We start from the raw sequence: 21,213 nt of genomic DNA, 5'->3' as shown, positions 1-21,213 counted from the left end.
TAAGGAGCTTGAAGGATAAGTCCTTGAGAAGGAAATTCCCTTCAGTTCATTGTGAGCCATCAGTCCAATGCTATGATGTATCAGAATGGAATAACAGAGTCCATTAAAGGAAGGTCTTTCATGATGACAGAAGTGGATTGTGTCTCTCAGTAGCTGTGCACCATCAGGCAAGTTACTCTCTGTCTCAATTCCTTTTTCTAAACCCTCAGAATAAAAAGAACTTGTAATGATAAACTAATACAAAAGAAATAAATACTACTTTAAATACTCAGCTGCAGGCACCACATTAAACAAATCTCCATGTAATGCTTTAGTTAACACCCTTTGAGATGGGTTCTAATTTTTACATAAACATGGAAACTCAATGGAGTCAAGACAGCACCTATCTCTTATTCTAGTGTCCATGCTCTTGACCTTTGATGTAAGGGAACTAGGTTATGCTCGGAGAAAAGTTGCCTCTGCCCTTGTCTTTGTCTTGCTGTAATCCCATCTCACTAATATTGGAGAAGCTCATTTGAGAAAAAAAAAACTATCAACAAGTTCTTAATAAATTTCTTCTAATTTCCACAAAATTTTGTTCATATTCATTAACATATAGCCAAGAAGGGGAACATCTTTGTGGTGAACGTTGGTAACCTTGTAGAGATCCTCCAGTTGTTGGGACAAACACTGGACTAGATATTCATTCTTATAGATAACTCACTATCACACCATGGGTATAATTTTATAGTCATCTATCTAAGATCTATTAGTCCTGCCCATGCTATGTGCTAAGAATCAGAGAAAAGTGAAAGTGTTGAGATTTTTCTTATTTAAGAAACTCTACAGATAAGTATGTGTATCAATGTGGCTACAAACCGTAGTGGAAACACCTTCAAAGGTCCAACCAGAGGGTTGAGGAAGAAGCATGGTGGGAATAATGAAGAACTTCCATGATCAGAATTTTACTAAGAGGAAGGAGCAAGAAAAATATTTTCAACAAGATAAGTAACTAACAATAGCAGTAATAGTAATTAATGTTTAATACTATAGTGTCACAGGTACCCGAGAACTTAGTCAGCATTCATGAGACCTCAAAGTGTGTGTTGTTCTAGTTTTATGGGTGTTGGGTCAGAGGCTACTGACTTTCTCTAGTTTGTGCTGCTGATAAGTGGTAGACTTTAACTGAAATATAAATTTCATTGACCTCAGAGACTCTCCTGCCTTCCTGATATATACTGTCCCACAGCTTTGTGAATCAAGCCCAAATGGGAGATCAGCAAATGAGGTGGTCTGTCTTGAGTGGCAGCCAGAAAACCTCCCCTGTGTTTAAATTGCAGGTGCATGAATTGGGAATGGTTCTGGGCAGTCAGTGGGTGCTGCTTAACTGATGGACCAGTTTCCTCCATTTAAAGATGTATGCAATGGTAGTTAGACTTGGCGACAGAGTAGGATGATTACGGAGAATGTCTCCATCTGGAAATCCACCCAGAGCTGTAGAACTGCAAGAGAAAGTGCCTGGAGGTCATCTTTCTATCTAGCCCCATAGGAATCAAGACCAAGGACAGCGCCATCGTGCCTAACAGGGCTCGTGCCCAGGTCAGACTTAGCCCATTTATTCAACACACAAATTCATGCAATGTGTAGGCATTGTTCTAGAATCTGCTACTACGATGGTATACAATGAATACAGAAAAGCAAAGCTCTCATACTCTTGCAAATTTTAAATTTAAATATTACTCTACACATTGATTAGAAAGTGCTATGAAGAGATATAAAATAGGAGATAGGAGTAGAGAGTTTGAGACACTTCCATTTTGAACAGGGTGTTAGGAAGGACTTAGACGTTCTCTAAGAAGATGACAATTGAGCAAACATTTGTAGGAGGTGAGAGTATGACTCAGAAAGATAATGCCCAGTAGTGGAAACAGAATTCTAAAAATGTGCTGAAACAGCAGTATTCTTTGAGTGAGGAACAGTGAAGGTGTGTGTGGAGACAGAGAACTGAACAGATGGAGAAGTGAGAGGTAGGAAGTATTGAGTGATCTTGAAGCCCTCAAAGAACATTGGCTTCTCTTGGTGACTAAAGAAACCCTATAGGGCCAGCAAGGTAAAAGGCCAATAAAAGGGCTTGCTGCTAAGCCGCCTACCAAAGTTTGATTCCTGGGACCCACTTGGGGGAAAAAAGAGAGCTAACTCCTCTAAGTTTTCTTTTGACCTTCACAGGTGTGCTGTGGTGCATGTGTGACCACACATAAGTGTACACACACACACACTGAGAGAGAGAGAGAGCGAGAAAGAAAGAGAGAAAGAGAGAGAGAGAGAGAGAGAGAGAGAGAGAGAGAGAGAGAGAGAGAGAGTGAGTAGTGGTAGTTGCTGCTTTAAGTCAGCATCTTGTTCTATAGCCCAAGTTGGTTGGTTTTACATGCAAAACATGACCCTTCATTTTCCAATGTGAAATATGTATTTTCTGTCTTTTAAACTGAGTAGGCATGTCAGGTTTCCCACACAGTGACATCTAAAGGGGACTACGAAGATCCAAACATATGAGGCCAAGATGAGGGATAATGGGATCAGAAGCAAGATGAAGCCCAGGATGAAACTTGAAACCTTTGCTAAACTGTTGGGGAAAATTGATGGTGTGGGAGACAAATGACAATTTCACATGGTGAGATCACAGGACTTGGGACTTGGGTCCTGGCTCTACGTACTAAGTTTCAACTTTGGAGCTCCAATTCTCTGTAAAGGAAAAAGGTGTGATTCTGACCTGAGTGGGTTGTGGTGACAAACAGATCATGCTTAGTGAAGCATTCTTCATGGCTACTCTTGATAAATGTCAATTTCCTTTTTCAGAGCCCAGAAAAGATGGAAAATCCTGGTGGTAACATTCTGTAGCAGGCATTTAGGAACCATCAAGGGGTCGGAGAGTGAGAGTCTGGTCAGGAACAGCCTCTGTTGCTAGGCTGCCATTCTCTCATTGAGGACTGAGTCCACCTTAAAGTGAAGATCCTCCTATGCCCACCCCTCACCTCTTCTGTGAGAGACAGAGTTGTGGAGGACTTCCCCCTGCTGACTAAGAGCAGTGTTTGGACTCAGCAGTTCCATTCCCAAGTCCACATCTCTCATCTTTTTGAGAAATGTTAGAAGACAAAACTCTTCTCAGGCTCTCAAAATTAGAGTCCTGGTGGTTATCATTGTATGTTAATTTGTTTTGCTGTACCACTGTAGGAAGGGTCAGGAGGGTAGGATGAGGGGACAGAGTTTCTAAAGCAACAAAGTGGGGGGTTGTTTATTTTGTTTAATTTGTAAAGTTCCAGGAAAACTTTATTCAAAAGCAACTTGACGAGTATCCAGATCAGAAATAAATACACTAGCACTCGAGAGAGAGGGCCACACTTGAGGGTAGTCAAGGTCACAAAGTGTTTTTTTTTTTTTTTCGTGAAAATGTGGGTTCTGTACAGAATTAGAGGCAGAGGACAGAGGGATAAACTGGGTGCTGTGGTCTTTTTTCTTTCTTTCTATGTGTGTGTGTATGTGTTTTTTTAAACTTGTTTGTTTTACATTGCCCCTTCTGGTACCTACTCGTCTTGAAATAATGGCATTCGGAAACAACAGGCATTCCTTTTGACTTGTTTAAGGTGTGTATGTGTGTGTATTTTCTTTGACAGAAGACTTCTGCCCTTTACAGTTTTTTCACAGTAACCCTGGTGTTTATTGGGAGTAGTTAGTTGGACAACCATTAAAGTGCTTAGTGGAACTTCTACTAAGTACCTAGAGCCTGGCCAGGCTAATTTGGATAGATTACTTCCAGGGCATAGAGGTAAGTATTTGACTTTAAGTTCCCCATTTGTGGGTATTTACAAAGAATTTTATCATGGATTTTGCAAATTCTAGCAAGGAGGACAGTAATATGCCCTCTTCTCTCTTTAGAAGGAAGGCCATGCACAGTCGAGGCTGGAGAAATCACAGCTCTGTAACTGAGTTCATCCTCTTGGGCTTCTCCAGAAACCCCAGGACCAATTGGATCCTTTTCTTCCTCTTCCTCTTCCTCTACTTATTTACAGTCCTGGGTAATGGACTCATTGTTACCCTGATTAGAATAGATGCTCGTCTCCACACACCCATGTACTTCTTTCTCAGCATCCTCTCCCTCCTGGATCTGAGTTATGCCACCACGACTGTGCCCCAGATGTTGGCTCATCTAGTAAGCAAGAATAAGACTATCTCTTACACTGGATGTGTGATTCAGATGTATATTTTCTTGACACTAGGCATCACTGAGACCTGGATTTTTGCAGCTATGGCCTATGACAGATATGTTGCTATATGTTATCCACTCCACTATGGAGTCAAGATGAGCCAAACCCTATGCATAGCCCTGGTGGTCAGCTCTGCCCTTTGTGGCCTCATCTGTGCCCTTGTCTACACAGTCTTTGCAATGAATCTTCCTTACTGTGGCCCCAATGAGATCAACCACTTCTTTTGTGAAATCCCTGCTGTCTTGAAGTTGGCCTGTGCAGACACATCCCTCAATGACCAAGTAGACTTCATCCTGGGCTTCATCTTGCTTCTGATCCCATTATCCCTCATCTTGGCCTCATATGTTCGAATCTTCATAGCCATTCTAAGGATTCGCTCTACCCAAGGACGGATGAAGGCCTTCTCCACCTGTGCTTCACACATCACTGTGGTCACCATGTTCTGTGTTCCATGCATGGTCATGTACATGAGACCTGGCTCTGAAGCCACCCCGGAAGATGATAAGAAGCTGGCCTTGTTCTATAATGTCATTTCTGCCTTCCTTAACCCCATTATTTACAGTCTCCGGAACAAGGATGTGAAGAAGGCTTTCTTCAAGTTAATTGGAAGGGGTGAGGACACCCAGTAGGAAGAGTGAGGCTGTCTGCAATACTTTGGGCCTCTTGGGTGTGCCACCCACAATTTCACTGAGGCTCTTGGAGGGAATGAGAGAGGATTCTCAGGATGAGGGAGACACAAGAAAAGAATGTTCCACATGAATTTACTAATGGATACACTGGGAAAGAACTCAAAGAATTGTGCCTAAGAATTAGCCATGTCATTCAATTTCTATGGCTTTGGAAAGGTCACATTGGTTTGCAGCATTCACCTCACTTTTTGGGGGTTTAATTTCCAGCTGTCAAATGTGTTCTGTAGTATTCATTATGCCCAAATGATAATAACTAAGGTGGCCTTTGTATAACAGTCACTCAATAATTTAAGTGGCCTTCTTTTTTTTTTCTTCTTTTTTTTTGTGGTGGTTTTCATTTTCATTTTTCTTTCCTTTTTTTCCTCTTCCTCCTCTTCACCTTGAGGTGTGTGTTTTGTGTGTGTGTGTGTGTGTGTGTCTCACTATATTGCCTTGACTGGTTTTGAACTTAAATAATCAGCTTAAATATTCAGTCTCCTGGATATCTGAAAATACAGGTATATCCCCTCTCTCTGATGCCTGACTGATATGTATTCATTGTTTTAATTCACATATTAACTGTAGAGGTGTGCAATATCTCCTTCATCAAAATAAAGACACTGAAACACAAAAATATCAATTTTCTAAATGTCATCAAGCTGAAAGTAACATGGCAGAGGTTGAAGCCTAGGGTTTAGTGCCAAGGCCCAGGCTCTGATATATTATACCACATTACTCTGAAACACCCCAGAGAGAATTCTGAGGCTTAGCTGAGACAATGAAAAGCTACAGCTGAGGAAGGCTAAAAAGAACCCTAGCTGGGGTGGTGGTGGCAGCACACACCTTTGATCCCAGCACTCGGGAGGCAGAGGAAGGTGGAGCTCCATGAATTTGAGGGCAAGCCTGGTCTACAGAGAGTTCAGGGGCAGCCAGAGTTATATGGTGAGACCCTATGTCAAAAAAGAAAAAGGTTTTTATTCTAAGGTCATAAGTGCAGGGCCAGATCCTTGGAGTCTGGAGCTCTGTTGAGAAGTCAGCCCTTCCAGCCCTGACATTCTGTATCCTGAGTGAATAGGCCATGTGTAGTCCAAAACAAAGTCTCAATACGTGTTTGGTGGGAGAGTTCCTTCCTAGTTGAGTTGGTCAGCTCTGCTCTCAGATCTTCACTGTCATGGGCTCCTCTCCTATTGTGGTTGTGTCTGTCCCAGTTGTGGCTTCCACTTTCAACAGCTGATTTTCCCTTGGTCTCCTCAGATGCCAGAGAGACATGGGACAGTGGGAAGTACCCTGGGCTTTGATCTTGGCTTAATTTGTTGAGATCTTAAGAAAAAACCAATCACACTCTCCAGAATCCAGTCCTCTTTGAACTCAAATGGAGGTGATAACCATGTTCTATTGTCCGTACTATAAATTGTTTTAAACCTCAAATGAGAGTGGGGCTTAAAATTTAGATAGCGAGAGCCATTCAACTACTAACAGAAGCGTGTGTTTCTAAACCTCAGATGTGAAGGCCAAATTCATTCATTCAGGCATTATAGGGACAATCATGGTAGCAACTGACTGCACATACAGAGTCATACTTTCAGCAGAGAAAGAGTTGGGGGTTGGGGAGGGACATACCCACAACATCAGTTGCCACATTAATCAGGAAACAAACCATTTCTGGTGTTTCAAACCAAGTCAAATTTCTATCAAGGGCTGGACAGATGACTCAGTGGTTTAGAACACTTGCTGTTTTTGCAGAGGACCGAGGTTCAATTCTCAGTACCCACATGGTGACTCATGACCATTTGTAACTCAATTTCAAGGGATCTGATGCCCTCTTCTGGCCTCTGAGAGAACCAGGAAGGCATCTATTGCATAAACATGCATGAAAGCAAAGCATCCATACAAAGAAAACGAAATAAAGAAATCCTTTCTTAATTAAATATTTTTCTACCTTTCTAGTTTCAGGAAAATTATTAAATTGCTTATCAAAAAGAAACACAAGGAAAATCTTTTAAATCAGCATTTGTCACATAAACACAAGATTAAATTTAAAAACATCCCTGGTATTTTTAACCAAGTTTTATGGGTGTGTGTGTTGTTTCTTTTCTGTCTTATTTAATATAATTTGTTTGTTTTGATATTTTTGGGAGAGAAAGAACATGAACTTGGGTGGGTAGGGAGTTGGAAAAGGATCAAAATATATTGTATACATTTTAAAAAAACAATAAAAATGTTCAATAGAGAAAACTAAAAATAAAGTTTTAACTATAGACTAAGAATGGCTGAAATGTTACAAAAAATCCCCAAAGACCAATCAATGCTAAGAGTGTGCTTTGTTCATTACAACTCTCTCCAGCATAGAGAGCAATCATGTCTTCCAAAGCTGCTAATGTCCCCAAGCACTAAAGAACACTGGCTCTCAGGGTGATGTGAACTGTTGAAGGGAAGTCTCCAGGGTGGGTTTGCTGCCTGAAAGACTCAGCCTTGAAGGAGAAAAGCCCTGGGGAAGAGGAGCCTTGGCATCTAAAGATAGAAGTAGAGTTGCCAGCAATGCATGCTCATTGTGTTTCTTGGGGACTTGTTAAGAAAAATGCTCTGGGGTCATTAGAAGGGCATGCGGGACATCTTTGGAGATGAAATGGGCCTTTTTTCTTAGAGTTCTCAAGGCACTGAAAATTCACAGCAGGCCCACCCAATTTCCTCACCTTCCAGCATGACGCCTCTGCTCTGGTACTACCAACTTCTCAAATATCTTCATAGGCTGGTCCAGGTCCCCACCTGTCTACTACTTCCCTACTGTTTTCCCACCTATTCATAAACCAGCCTGTGTATTTCTTCAAGAATTCTTCTAGTTATTTTCAGACTATGAAAATTTAAGAATTCTTAATACTATGGACAAAGCATTCAACTCTGGCCCCAGAAGCAAAAAGGTCCTCAAACTGTAAGAAATTAAGACAATTATAAATTGACATCTGTTTAAAATGTTGATCAAAAAGTGACTCTCAAGAAAATGTAAAATAATTGTATATAACAGTACAATACGTATTATCAAGAAAAGTGTCCAACTCATATAATGGGCATGTGAGGGTCATTAGTATCACAGCAATTGTGATTTATTCCCAGATAACTGTAGATCCCATTCCTCCAAAGATGTGTCTCTTTGTAGCAGACAGAGACCATTACAGAAAACCACAACTGGTTAAAATGCACAGAGAGACTGGTTGTGGTGTGTCCAGTTCCAGTTAATGTATCTACAACACAAACTAAGGCTTGGGACCATCATGGAAGAGGGCTCAGAATGATTTCAAGAACCAGAGGACTAGGAAATTGCTGTATGATTGTGTCTCAGGAATTGACAGGGAAGCTTCACCAATGTAATATGGTTCCCCATATCTCTATTTTTCTTGAGGGAGAGTAGAATCTCTCACTGAACTTGATGCTCACCAGCTGGCTCAGTGGCAGAAACTTAATCCGAGCTATCTCCCAGACCCTATTTCCATGTTTTATATGCCTTCTGTGCTTTGAAGTTCTCCAGGTCCCACCACAACCTTCTTAAGCCCTAAGAACAACTTTCATCACCTTATCCTGGCACTCAAGGTCCCCACACCCCAAACTCCTGACTTTCCCAACCCAAGGTGGCGTCATCCCCTATGCTACCTCACAATCCAGTGTGGACGGATTTATGAGCATCCACTGGAATAAATCAATTAGACCATCAGATCCAACCTAAATTATAGGTATATTTACTACAACTGTTTCATATATGTTTATATTTAGCCCTATAGACTGTCCTGTCTTACAATTGCTTCATTTTGCTATTGTGAAAACTGAGGTACAGAGGGTTGCCCTTTTGTCAACTGTTGCACTCTTATTAAGTGGTAGGACCAGTATTTGACTTCAAGTCTTCCTCGGTTTTGCTCTCATGTAGAGTATTTATGATTACCTCATCTTGGCTTAAGATCCATGAAGGATGCCACTGTTGCTTGAATCATATTCCCTTCCCTCAAGAAAGTCAAAGTATTTCAGGGCTACAAAATTTCAGCACACAACATAGTCCAGATCCCAGCAGAGCACAGTAGAGAGAATGAGAAGCTTGAGGCACTGAGCAGAGATCTGTAGCTTGACCCTGCACCCCCTGAGGAACATGTTCTTTTTCTCAATGTCTATGGAAAGCTTCCCTGACATGTCTGTTTAGCATTCACCCTTACAAGTCTTCACTGTGTATGTGTGCATGTTCACATGTATACACAGGTGCATGTTTGCATGTATATGCAGGTGCATATTCACATGTATATGTAGATGCATGTGCACATGTATATGAAGCTGCATGTTAACATGTATATGCAGGTATATGTATGCATACATAAAGAGGCCTGATGGTAACCTTAGGTCATTACCAAGGTCTATATTATTTGCAGGTAGAGTCTCTCATCAGCCTGGAGCTCACCAATTAGGCTAGGCTAGCGGGTGAGCACACCCTAAAGATCCTGCAATCTCTGCTTCCACGTCTTTGTGATCACAAGTACACATCACCATGTTTGACTTTTACATGGATAGGCTCTGGGCACTGAACTCAGGTCCTTATGCTTGGGCAACAAGTTACTTACCAGCCAAGCCACGTCCCCAGACCCCACTCTGGCATTTATTTCTTAACCCATGCATTTACTCTACTTGATCTTCACACATTCATCTCCACTGACAGAAAAGGGGGAAAAGGAAAGGACTTGAGAACAGGGAGGGAACTTGGGGTTGAGAGGATCAAGAGCGTTGGTTATGGAGGTCTTGTGTACCAAATGGAAGAGTTGAAATGTGTGCTCAGGGTCTGAAAGGGCTGCAGTGGGGCCCAGAGGACCTGAAGGCACAGAAGACTCATTAAGAAACTTCAGCTTCATCCTCCCTGAGGACTGGGAGCAGAATGTTAAAGGAAAATCTCTCCCACTCCTAGCTCAACCTTCATACAGAGCCTAGGTCAGGTAAGGAAGGAAGCCGCAGAGGTTGCCTGACACATACAGTCCTCACAGTCCTACAAGATGCACTCCATCTGTCTCCATCACCTCTGTCCTATCTCCCATTCCTATCCCTAACCCTCATCTGTTTGCCCCACAATTGCCTGCTTCCAAGTCCCTTCCACTCACCTCAAGCATTTCATCCCTGGTTTCTGCTCTTCTCAATGCTCTCTGGATCTCTGTCCTCCTCTGGTCCCTGATGTCTCAGCATGGCTCTCTCTTCTTCTTTTCATCTATGTATTTGTTATTATGTTATTCAGTTGAGACAGAGAAAACTGGAGGGATAGGGGCTGCTTCTGTGGAGATGAAGCAGTGGGCTCTCTTCTGCAGTCCCAGGTTTGGATCCTTAGATGGAGGTACAGGACAAGAGGACTGCTACTGAGGGTGAGGATGGAGATGGCAAGTTACAGTAATGGCTCAGAAATCCTATTTGAGGTGTTATGAGAGTCAGACAGCTTGAGACAGACATTGGAACTAGGAGGGAGTAAGTAACTGTCATTGAAGAGGAACAATAGCAAGTAGAGCCTGGCACCCTACCATTCTCTCTGGAATGCCTCCAGCCCAGGCAATCATAATTGGACTGAACCCCCCATTTACCTACTCCTGGTTCTTTTGATTGCCCATCTGTACCCCCCTCACTTTCTCCACTCTGTCTCACATTCTGGTCAGTTTTTAGCAGGGACTGTCAATGAGATGTCTATTAGGACTTTCTGCATCTCAGGCACCAGGTTTAGGGGAAACTGGAGGACAAGAGAAGAGATAAATGTGGCAAAGTCCTTCTCTTTCCTCTCGGTTCTATAGAAGAAATGTTCCTCTTTGTTTCAATTTTTCTCCACTCAACATGGCCTCCTGATCCTTCTTCATAGCCTGTTTTGATTTGTCCACAGGCCCATTAAGGTGTCATCCAGGAATGAGCATGCTGTTCAGCACATGGTCTGGCTACTGCAGACACAGACCACCAGCCCAGATCTACCAGGATCCTTTCTCAATGATGTAGCCCCATGCTGACATTAAGGACTCTCTCTGTACTCACCTGGTGTAAGTCCTCAGCTCTTTCCCAATAACCTGCTGTCTCATCTGAGCTTCCTATAGTTTGATCATTGAGTCAGGGATTCACTATGTAGCTCAGCCTGCTCTTGACCTCTCTGTGAGCCCTGCCTGGCCTTGAACCCAAGGTCCTCTTATCTCAGCCTCCTGAATGTTAGGACCACAGATGTGGACTGCTTCCATGACTAGGTACAGTTGGATGTTTTAGTCAGGTGTGAGGAGTGATTCTAAATTTGTGTTGTAGCATCTGTGCTGTAGGTACCAGCCAATTGTTTAATCCAGCTGAGGCTGGGCATCTGATTTTCAACCCGTGGGTTAGATCTTCTTCACTATATACGAAAGCTTCCATGAAGAAGAGTCCTTGAGGCTGGTCTGTTGGAATGTGGATTTGAACTTTCTGATGGGCACAATTGCAGGCATCTATGTCCACTTCATCCTCACCTCTGTCCCTTCATCCCTGCCCTACTGGACCTGGCACTAATGGAGCTTGTTCTTAGTTCTTGATGTGTCACTTCACTCCTTCTGTTGTCTCTTCCTCTGGTGTATACATGCTCTGACCAATTTCTACCTTAGTTAAAACTCCTCCAACCCCATGTTCTGGTCCTGACATCTCATCTTACTCATTTACAGCCCAGTTCACCCCACAGAACCCAGTGCAGTATGGCATCTGCCCCAAAGTGTAGAGAGCAGCTACTGCTCTGTCTTAAGTAGAAGTCAGCTTATTGAGTCAAGCAGAAAGGTTCTTGCTTGGGGGTGAGTAAGAGCAGGATGAGGCAGAACTGTTGAGTGACTCTACCTAAAAGAAAGTGTCAAAAGCTTCCAGAGGATAGACAAAAACAGATACAAGTAAAATTTACTAAGAACTTTCTCTGCGTTTGAAGTTGTATATTCTCCCCACATCTCCAACTCTCTCAGATGTTCATAGAAAGGGTTCTGGACATATATGCCTTCAGAAAGGAGGAAAAGTGTCTCATTCTCTTCTTCCCTTTCTGTAACCTGCACCAGGGAGATGAAACAGTGAAGTGTGTAAGGGCAGGTCTCAACAGAGGGGAAAGCAGGGGACATTTGTGTGTGTGTAGAATAATGAAGGGAAAAGATGTTCTGGAGGCTCTGGCCTAAGACACAAAACATCCTGAACTTAGACCTCGGTCTTGGAACTGACATCGATCCCAAGAAAGATTAAGGTCTTGGGATGGGCAAAGTGACTAACTGTGCATTCTAAGATGTGCCACTAGGCCCATTTCTTTTTGCAGTGGAAGAATGCAAGGCTTCTCCTATGAGAATCACAGCTCTGTGTCTGAGTTCATCCTTCTGGGTTTCTCCAGTAATTTCCAACTTAATATAATCCTCTTCAATGTCTTCTTCTTCCTCTACCTCTCTACGCTTGTGGGCAATGGGCTCATTGTCACCTTGATCCACCTGGACTCCCGTCTCCATACACCCATGTACTTCTTCCTCAGTGTCCTTTCCATGCTGGATATGAGCTATGTCACCACCACAGTGCCCCAGATGTTAGTGCATCTCCTCTGCCAGAAGAAAACTATCTCCTATTCTGGGTGTGTGGCCCAGATGTACATCTTTCTGGTGTTAGGCATCACTGAGGGCTGGTTGTTCTCTGTCATGGCCTATGATAGATATGTAGCCATTTGCCACCCACTCAGATATAAGGTTATCATGAGGCCTTGGCTGTGTGGGGCAATGGTAGTCTTTTGTGGACTATGGGGTGTCAGCTGTTCTCTGATCTACACTGTTTTCACTATGAGGCTGCCCTATTGTGGCCCTAATGAGATCAATCACTTCTTCTGTGAGGTCCCTGCTGTTCTGAAGCTTGCCTGTGCAGACACGTCCCTCAATGACCGGATAGACTTTATCCTAGGCTTTATCCTTCTCCTGGTACCTCTTTCCTTCATCCTGGCCTCTTACGTCTGCATCTTTGCCACCATTCTGAGAATCCGCTCAGCCCAAGGTCGACTGAAGGCTTTCTCCACCTGTGCCTCTCACATCACTGTGGTCACCATGTTCTGTGGACCTGCCATGTTTATGTACATGAACCCTGGGGCCAACGCCTCCCCAGAGAGGGACAAGAAACTGGCTCTGTTCTACAATGTCATCTCTGCTTTCCTCAACCCTATAATCTACAGCCTCAGAAACAAAGATGTGAAGAGGGCTTTCCTCAAAGTAACGGGCTGGGGAGGAGCCACTGAGTGAGGCCCTTCAAACACAGAAGGTCACAACAGTACGTGAAAGAACAGTCTGTGGCCCTCCCCCTTTATTGCTCCTCCTCACACATAGGATGGGCAAGAGCCATTCACTGAGGGTTAAAGGACATGGCTCGCAAAGGCACATTCCTGTTATGACCTGCTGATGTTCCAGAAGGTGGGCTATTCTCAAGCATCAAGGGATCCATCTAGAAACAGAGCATCAGGTATCTGACTCATTTCTGTTTCCTGGGTCAGCAGAGGCTCAGATACAAATGAAGTGTCATTAACATTTGCTGTTGAGAGATTTCTGGGCGTATTAAATCTACTCAAGATGCTAAGACAAGACCTAGAGGACTTGGAATCAATATCTTTATTTCATCGCCACCAGGAGCAAGGACAGTTTTCGGAGAAAGGGAGCATGACCTCACTTCTCCATGGTGGCAAAATCCCCTGGCAGAAATAACCAAAGGAAGGCAAGGGTTCTATTGACTTTTAGTTCTAGGATATGACCTGACATGGTGATGAAATAAATGATGATGGCAGGAGCCCATGGCAGCTGCTCACATTGTAGGTATGGTCAGGAAGCAAGAGGAAAATGAATGTTCAGACTCAGCCTGATTCTTTTGTGGACCTTGGTCTACAGAATGGTGCTACCTTACAGTTAAGGTGTGTCTTCCCTGCCCAATCTAGATAAGCCCACCCAGGCATGCTTCGAGGCTATATCCTGGGTGATTCTAGATTCCATGAAGTTGACAATGTTAAACATCACATTAAGCATAATACATATGGATTGGTCATTGTCAATGCGTCACTGTCCGGGGCCTCAGGATATATGACTCGCTAGATCTCTCAGCAGATGCCCCGATGTGGTGTTACTCAGTTCACAGATGACACATCATCTCAATGATATTATCATGATTACAATCTCATACTTTGCAGGTTGATGCCTTGTCTATAAAATTGAGCTGATAGTAGTAATTATAGCAAAACACCTTGTGGGATTGCTGCCAGAAGTTAAAATAGGTAAAGGTCTCTGAAAGATGCTCGGTGTATTGAATCTCTATATAAACATCACTGTTCTATTCTGTTCCTAACTTCCCAATTGTCAAGCAACATCTCAGGCTATCTCAGCCCAGGGAGAGCAGCCCATAAGAAAGGAATACTCAATGGCAAGTTTAGCATTTGTTTTGTATTTCAGGCTGCTGTGGATTTAGTTAGAAACTCATCAACTCAGTCTATGAAGCCCTGAAGAAAACATGGCAGTCCCCCAAGATGTTGCCTGAAGACACATTAATGACATCAGCTAGATCTGCTCAAAGGTGTTGCCATTAATACCCCACATGATGCAACTTTCAATAAACCTTTGCACAAATCTGAACTGAGTGGCAGTCATGTTATTACAGTATTTAATTTTAGAGGCGGAGGCAAGCAGGCATGGTAGGGTATGCCTGTAATCCCAGCACTGAAGATGCTGGGGTAAGGAAGAGAGCTGGATGTTTTTCAGCAGTACAAAAGCCCAGATTATGGCTCCATATGTTCCTAGTACCTTAAGGAAGGAATAGTCAAGTTTGCTCTATAGAGTCCTGAGTCACACTCAGGGAGACAGGCTGGATTTGCAGAGGGCACTTTATCCACTCTTCCCATCGGCAGGAGGCAGGAGGAGGCAGGAGGAGGCAGGAGGCAGGAGGCAGGAGGCAGAGAAAGGCATTCCCAGCATTTGTTACTTTTTGGCATCCCATAATCCATACTAGCACCCCATTTTTCCTGTCCCAAATTCAACTGTGGTTTTTGAGATTTTAAAGCATCAACTCATAGACATGGCAAGTCTATGAGTTGCCTCAGAGAGACACCATCAGACTCCTGTGCTCAATCAGAATTATCAATTATCTATATTAGTCAGCACTACTCAAAAAAGCAGTGAAGATTTCAATAAAGATAATAGTGATTCTGTCCAACTAGATGTCACTGATGATGGTGACAGGAGAGCATTTGCTGGATGTGCTTTGGAAGGCAGTAAGGACGTGGGTTTGAAGAGAGATGCTGGGACACTGGGAGAGAGCTGGCAGGGACCACATAGAAAGATTGGTCGATACAGCCTGGCACCAAATCTCAAAGACAGGAGAAAAGTGATAGAAAAACTAGAGGAACTGGTTGTGCTATCCAGTATCCCTAACTCACATGGCAGAGATGTCACCTACTCCAAAGTCAGTGGGAAGCTAACAATGCAATGCCCAGCGGTGTGGTCTCCAAAATCAGTGGATTTAGTTAGCCTAGCCATCAAGGTTAGAGTTTGTTTAGGTGTTTCCTTCAGCAAAATGAAGTGAAGACATTTGGAATGAACCATCAATTTAGGAAAAGGGACTTCAAATGGAAGTTTTGAGAGAAAGAGTTTAGGCCAAGACTAAGGCCAGGCTGAGAGTGAATGCATGGGTCAGGAATGTCCTGGGACTGAATATTTTGGGTGGTAAGGGAAAGAGATGATGAGTACACAACAGGGTTTGAATCCAATCTCCTTTGCATAGTAGCTGTAGAGCTTTAGCTATGTGCCCCTAACCTCTGTGAGAACTAGGTTAATACACTCCAATCTCCCTTCAGTAACATAAAGATGAGGTTGTCAATCGTTTGAGAGCCAATCAAGAGGAAGAAACTGCTCTTTCTCTCTCTCTCTCTCTCTCTCTCTCTCTCTGTGAATGTGTAAGACAGAGTTGGGGAGGTTTAACATCTAGGCATCAGTGATGCATGCCTGTAATCATAGAACTTGGGAGAAAGAAGCAAGAAGAGTCAAAAGTTCAAGGCCAGCTTTGGTTGTATAGAAAGATCCATGACAGCCTAAATTGTATGAAACTCTATCTAAAAAAAGGTGTGTGTGTTTATGTGTATATATATATATGTGTGTGTGTGTGTGTGTGAATATGTATATATACTTACATATATACACAAACATGAATAATAAATCATAAATATATGCATATGTATGAATAATAAATGATACTCAAGGACAAAGAAGTAGAGCTCAAAGATAACAATATGAAATTCAATATTGTTCACCAAAGCTGACCTGGCTACAGCTCCTGCTGAGTGCCAGATCTGCCAACAACAGAGATCAACACTGAGCCCCAGACCTTGTTGTAGGCTATCCACCAGAGAAGACCTGGGACAGGGCAATGGAAAGTATCTTTAAGCCAGCCAGTGACTATACTGGGTATTCAGAGTCCCAGTGTAGCACCAAGTCTTTCTCTGGGTAGGCTTTTAAGCACAGGCACCATATTTTGAGTTGAGATGCTTCTGTTAGCAAGAACACTTATCCAGAGACAGAGCTGCAGAACCCAGTTACCTGGTGGCATGTTGATTACATTGGTAATGGATTTGCCTTTCCAACACATAAATGCTTCTGCCAAAACCACCATCAGTGGACTTACAGAATGGTTTATCTGCCATCATGATATTCTGCACAGCATGGTTTCCCAAGACAGAACTCTCTTAACAGCCATAAAAGTGCAGCAGTGGGCCTAAATGCACGGAATCTACTAGTCTTACCATGTTGCCTACCACCCTGAAACAGCTGGTTTGGCAAAATGAAGAAATGACCTCTTGACACAGTTAAAAATGCTGATAGAATGGCAGGAAGTTGGAGGGCTAGGGTAGTTTCTTCAAAAGGCAGTATATGCTGTGGTCCAGTTAGTCCAACAATGGCTGCCTCCCAACGGAAAGCCCAAGAATCCAGTAGTTGTTTCAGTCCACAAGGCTGGGTGTCTCAGCTAGATGTCAGAATCCCACAGAAGTATGTTCTTCTACCAGTATAGGAAGAGCAAGGGAAAGAAGATGAAAAAAAATGGTTTCTTCCTTGCCCTTTATCCAGGCTGCTGAGAGAAGGTGGGTCTCAGATTTAAGGTAGGTGTGCTGCTTTAAGTAAGATCTTCCTACCTCAAATGATCCAATTAACTAAAAATCTCCAAAAGGTCTGTGCCTCAGGCTCTGGTTGATAGAGAAATTTGGTAATTAGTCAGGCCAGACCACTCTGACACGCAAACTTACACATAGGGAATGGGTGTGTTAGCCAGCAGTGAGTGTATGGACCATGCCTCTGGAAGCAGAGGTTTTCACTGTGGGTAGGGTTTGCAAAAGAACAGCTTGTATGTGTGGCACAGAGGGAACCTTGTGAATGAGCCCACCTGGTAGCTAGCTGTACAGGAGGACTTGAGGGTGCCCAGCAGATGGCTGGATGTGCAAGACTGCTGATTTCCATGACAACATCTGAGGCTGCAAATTGAAGTGCATTCTAAGCTGTAGTCAGGAACTTTCCACCTATGTATTTCCCAGAACCATTTAATCAAATCCTTCTGCTCTTCTCTGCTCCACCCCCACTCTGCTCTTTCCAAGTTCTCTCTGTGCCATCTAAACTCCAGCAAAAGAAAAATCAACAAAGATCACTCCTCCCAGGATTCTCAACTTGGAGTCTGTCCTAGTATTCCACAGGCGTTGCAGTTCTTAAAGCAGAGAGTCTTTATTCACAATCATAGCCTGAGTCCCCTGGGAGTCCCAGCATTTGATCCCACTCTTTCCCAGTCACCCCTCCTAAGGCCAGGGTTATACTGGAGCTTATCATTCCTCAGAGTACATCACTCCTCCAATCAGTGTCTCAGTGTCCTCGGGGACTCGGGATCTGACCCACCCTATAGTTTATCTCTGCCTTTCCTAAACATCCTCTAGTATTTGTGTTTCAGGTCAGAGGAGATTCACTCTGTAGCCCTGGTTGGCCTTGAACTCTATGTTCAAGACTAGGCTGGCCTCAAAAGACTTAGTGATCAGCCCTTCTCTGCCTCCAAAGTGCTGGGATGTGAGTCACTACTTCTACCAGCCCTCAGCTCTTTGAACAAGGGGAAGTCATTTCCTAAACTGAGGCTTCTCCTTGCTTCTGCCCATTCCATATCCAACTCCTTCTCATCCACAAGCATCATCTAAGCACAAGCTCCTTAACGGCAAGATCTTCCTTGTTCAAGCTTTGTAATCATGCCTCTATCCTCCAGTTTTCTCTATCAAAGAACCGTGTTTTTTTCCCTTCAGGGACTGCACCCTCATTTCTAGACATCTGATTTGGTGTCAGTTTATAGCTCATACCTTGTTACTGGTGGAAATATCATTAATCTTGGGTTTACTTTATGAATCTGTCAGCTCAGGGATCTATAGGGAAATAGGTTTTGGAGAAGTGCCAGTGTGAGTCCACCTTGAAGTCTGTAATAGCTGGAGTCTAATGTCTGCAGGGCATGGCAACGGCAAAAGTCACACTCAAGGAGAATCACACTTGCCTGTGGCTGGACTTTCTTCTTCCATCTGGGATCCCAGCCTATGGGAGAGTGCCACTCATACACAGAGAAGATCTGCCCCCTCAGTTGACTGACCCACATGCCTGACATCTGTGGAAACACCTTACAGGCACTCTGAGAAATGTGCTTACAAGTTTTCCAGGCATTTCTCATCCCAGTGACATTGACAGGCAAGATTATCTATCAACTCTGAGGTCAGGTGGCAACATGAATGGGATCTGCTGAGCATTTTCTTCCCCCTCCTAGTTCACTGACAGTTACCTTCCCGCTGCATTCCCACATGGGAAAGGAGAGAAGGACAGAGACAGAGTTACAGAGTCCAAACAAGGTTTGGAAACAAAGTCAAGGTGTTAATTTTATTGAGTAATTAAGTGGGATCCAGAAAGAAGTAAATTGAACAAAGTCATTTTCATATACTAAGCAAGTGACCAAGGTAAAGATGAGAACCCAGGTCTACTAAGGTCAAATGTTGTGTCTTGACAATACAATGTACAGTTCACCATATTTACCCATAAACCACATTGATTTAAAGCACAAGGTCACATCTCTAAGCTGAGCAGGTTAGGCATAATATTGTCTTAATTTTACTACTGGTAACATATACTGATTTTAGTATATTGTAGTACACACACACACACACACACACATACACACACACGCACACATATATTGTTTATATTACTTGACACTCACTGGTTTACAGCACCATGTCAATTACAAAAAACACAATAGATGTTTCTCATTGCTTTCATGTATGATATTGATTTCTGTGGAACAATGATAGGTTACACTATCCATTTTCTTTACTGTCCTTGGTAGAGAAACTGTATATATCAAGCCATTCCATGTGACCCCTATTACTTCTTCGTCGGAAGAAAATAACATTGAAAAATTTGACACTGTGACTGACCATATAACTTGCTTTAATCGGTGAAATATATGTAAACAATATGTCACTTTCGAGAAGCTTTGAGGCATCACAAGCTTTGTGCACAGTTCCTTTCTTCTGCTATAGATAGCTGTAGACTGCAGAATATCTAATGGTTCAGAATGGATGTGAGAGAAGAGAAGGTTACTCCAAACCTACGGTTAACAAAATCACGAGTAACAAAACAAAATTTGTAGTTAATAATTCACAGTGGATTCTTGAGGTTTTTGGTGCCATAGTGTAGCCTGTTCAAAAAGACAGACATCTTGGTTTCACCATGGTTTGTCTACCTACCAAGTACTGTGTTCGTTCAAATGGACAGATGAGTTACATTCGATACACACAGTGTTGCTTTCTTAAAAAGTGAATACGTTAACTCCAGCTTCTCAGAATCCTGGCTCACTGGCCCCCCCACCATGTCCCATCACCTTGAGAAGTGCCCTCTTGATGTCTTTGTTTTTCAGACTGTAGACCACAGGGTTGAGCAAGGCTGTGAAGATATTGTAGAAGAGTGAAACCTGCTTGTCTCTCTCGGGGGAGTAGCTGGAGTTGGGCCTTGTGTAGATGTAAGTGGCTGGAGCATAGAAGAGTATGACCACAGTAAGGTGAGAGGCACAGGTAGAGAAAGCCTTACAGCGGCCTTGTGTAGACTTGATCTTGAGGATTGCCTTGACAATATGGATGTAGGAGGCCACAATGAGGGACATTGGAATAAGAACCACAAAAACACTCAACACTAAGTCCACCATCTCAATGAGGTGGGTATCCATGCAAGCCAGGCTACGCACTGAAGGACCTTCACAGAAGTAGTGGTTGACCCTGTTGGGCCCACAATATGGCAGACTCATGGTGAAAGAAGTATGTAACAGAGAGAGGAAGAAACCACAGACACAAGTTCTGAATACCAACTGTATGCACAGACCCCAGTTAAGGATGACAGTATAATGCAGTGGATAGCAAATGGCCACATACCGGTCATAAGCCATGACAATAAAGAGGATGCTTTCAGCTATACCCAGGGCACCAAACACAAACATCTGCAGCCAGCAGCCAGCAAAGGAGATGGTCTGAGAGTGAGCAAGAAGATGCACCAACATCTGGGGCATGGTGGTGGTGACATAGCTCATATCCAACAGGGAGAGGGTACAGAGGAAGAAGTACATGGGAGTGTGAAGCTGTGTGTCCAGGCAGACTAACATGGTGATGAGCCCATTGCCCAGGACTGAGCTCAGGTACATGAGAAGGAAGACAATGAAGAGGATGTTGTTGGTCGTGGGGTCACTGGAGAAGCCAACCAGGATGAACTCAGAAACCCAACTTTGGTTCTGTCCTAGAATCATCCACATGGTGGAGCCTGTAAGAGAATCCATTATTCTATGTGTTATCTGACACATATCAGCGATAGAGGCAGAAAGGAAAGATACAGGCTGAGGAGATGGCCCAAGATAAAACACTGACTGATACTGTTCCAGGCTACCAGACAGCTCAAAGTTGTGTCTAACTCTAGATCCAGGGGATATGACTCCTCTCACCTCCAAGGCCAGACACATGCATGGTAAACAAGTATGCATATAGGCAAAGACCAATATACATAGAAGAAAAAATAGCACTTTTCAATATAAATAAAGAAAATCTTTGATGTGGGTAGTGAGCTCTGTGTTCAGTTCTTGTCCACTCTTCTCAAGTTACTGAAACTCCCAATGCCTCAATCTCTTCATCTATCAAATAAGGCTAATGCCAGTCATTTCTTGGACTATGATGAATATCTGAAGCATCTCACACAACTCCTGGAAACATCACATAACATATGACA

At 43.2% G+C, this 21,213-nt stretch overlaps 3 protein-coding genes across 6 annotated transcripts; 2 read left to right on the top strand and 1 right to left on the bottom strand.

Moving 5' to 3' along the window:
• Window positions 1-437: 437 nt before the first annotated feature.
• On the top strand, window positions 438-4,867 carry LOC110310759 (olfactory receptor 2D3-like). Of its 3 annotated transcripts, none has more exons than XM_021183868.1 (2): window positions 438-451; window positions 3,940-4,867. In XM_021183868.1, the coding sequence occupies exons 1-2, from the start codon at window positions 438-440 to the stop codon at window positions 4,865-4,867; spliced, it is 942 nt and encodes a 313-aa protein (XP_021039527.1). The 3 variants fall into 3 exon arrangements, with proteins under 3 accessions (XP_021039527.1, XP_021039525.1, XP_021039526.1); XM_021183866.1 differs by lacking the exon at window positions 438-451 and adding an exon at window positions 3,424-3,434 and having other exon boundaries at window positions 3,928-4,867; XM_021183867.2 differs by lacking the exon at window positions 438-451 and having other exon boundaries at window positions 3,920-4,867.
• Window positions 4,868-9,477: 4,610 nt separating this feature from the next.
• LOC110310739 (olfactory receptor 2G3-like) lies at window positions 9,478-13,155 on the top strand. Of its 2 annotated transcripts, XM_021183852.1 has the most exons (2): window positions 9,478-9,492; window positions 12,229-13,155. In XM_021183852.1, exons 1-2 carry the CDS (start codon window positions 9,478-9,480, stop codon window positions 13,153-13,155), a joined length of 942 nt encoding a protein of 313 aa, XP_021039511.1. The 2 variants fall into 2 exon arrangements, with proteins under 2 accessions (XP_021039511.1, XP_021039510.1); XM_021183851.1 differs by lacking the exon at window positions 9,478-9,492 and having other exon boundaries at window positions 12,208-13,155.
• A 6,631-nt stretch (window positions 13,156-19,786) lies between these two features.
• On the bottom strand, window positions 19,787-20,794 carry LOC110310864 (olfactory receptor 2A12-like). Its single transcript, XM_021183992.1, has one exon. The coding sequence runs from the start codon at window positions 20,792-20,794 to the stop codon at window positions 19,787-19,789; it is 1,008 nt and encodes a 335-aa protein (XP_021039651.1).
• Window positions 20,795-21,213: the final 419 nt, after the last annotated feature.

This window comes from Mus caroli, unplaced genomic scaffold (assembly GCF_978045245.1).
Source record: "Mus caroli unplaced genomic scaffold, Mus_caroli_1 scaffold_6, whole genome shotgun sequence".
In the NCBI taxonomy this organism is placed as follows: Eukaryota; Metazoa; Chordata; class Mammalia; order Rodentia; family Muridae; genus Mus; species Mus caroli.
This window is presented reverse-complemented; position numbering and strand designations above follow the sequence as displayed.

Excerpts from the sequence above, each read along its gene's own strand:
- LOC110310739 (XM_021183851.1), top strand. The coding sequence starts at position 12,208 with ATGCAAGGCTTCTCCTATGAGAATCACAGCTCTGTGTCTGAGTTCATC.
- LOC110310864 (XM_021183992.1), bottom strand. The coding sequence starts at position 20,794 with ATGTGTCAGATAACACATAGAATAATGGATTCTCTTACAGGCTCCACC.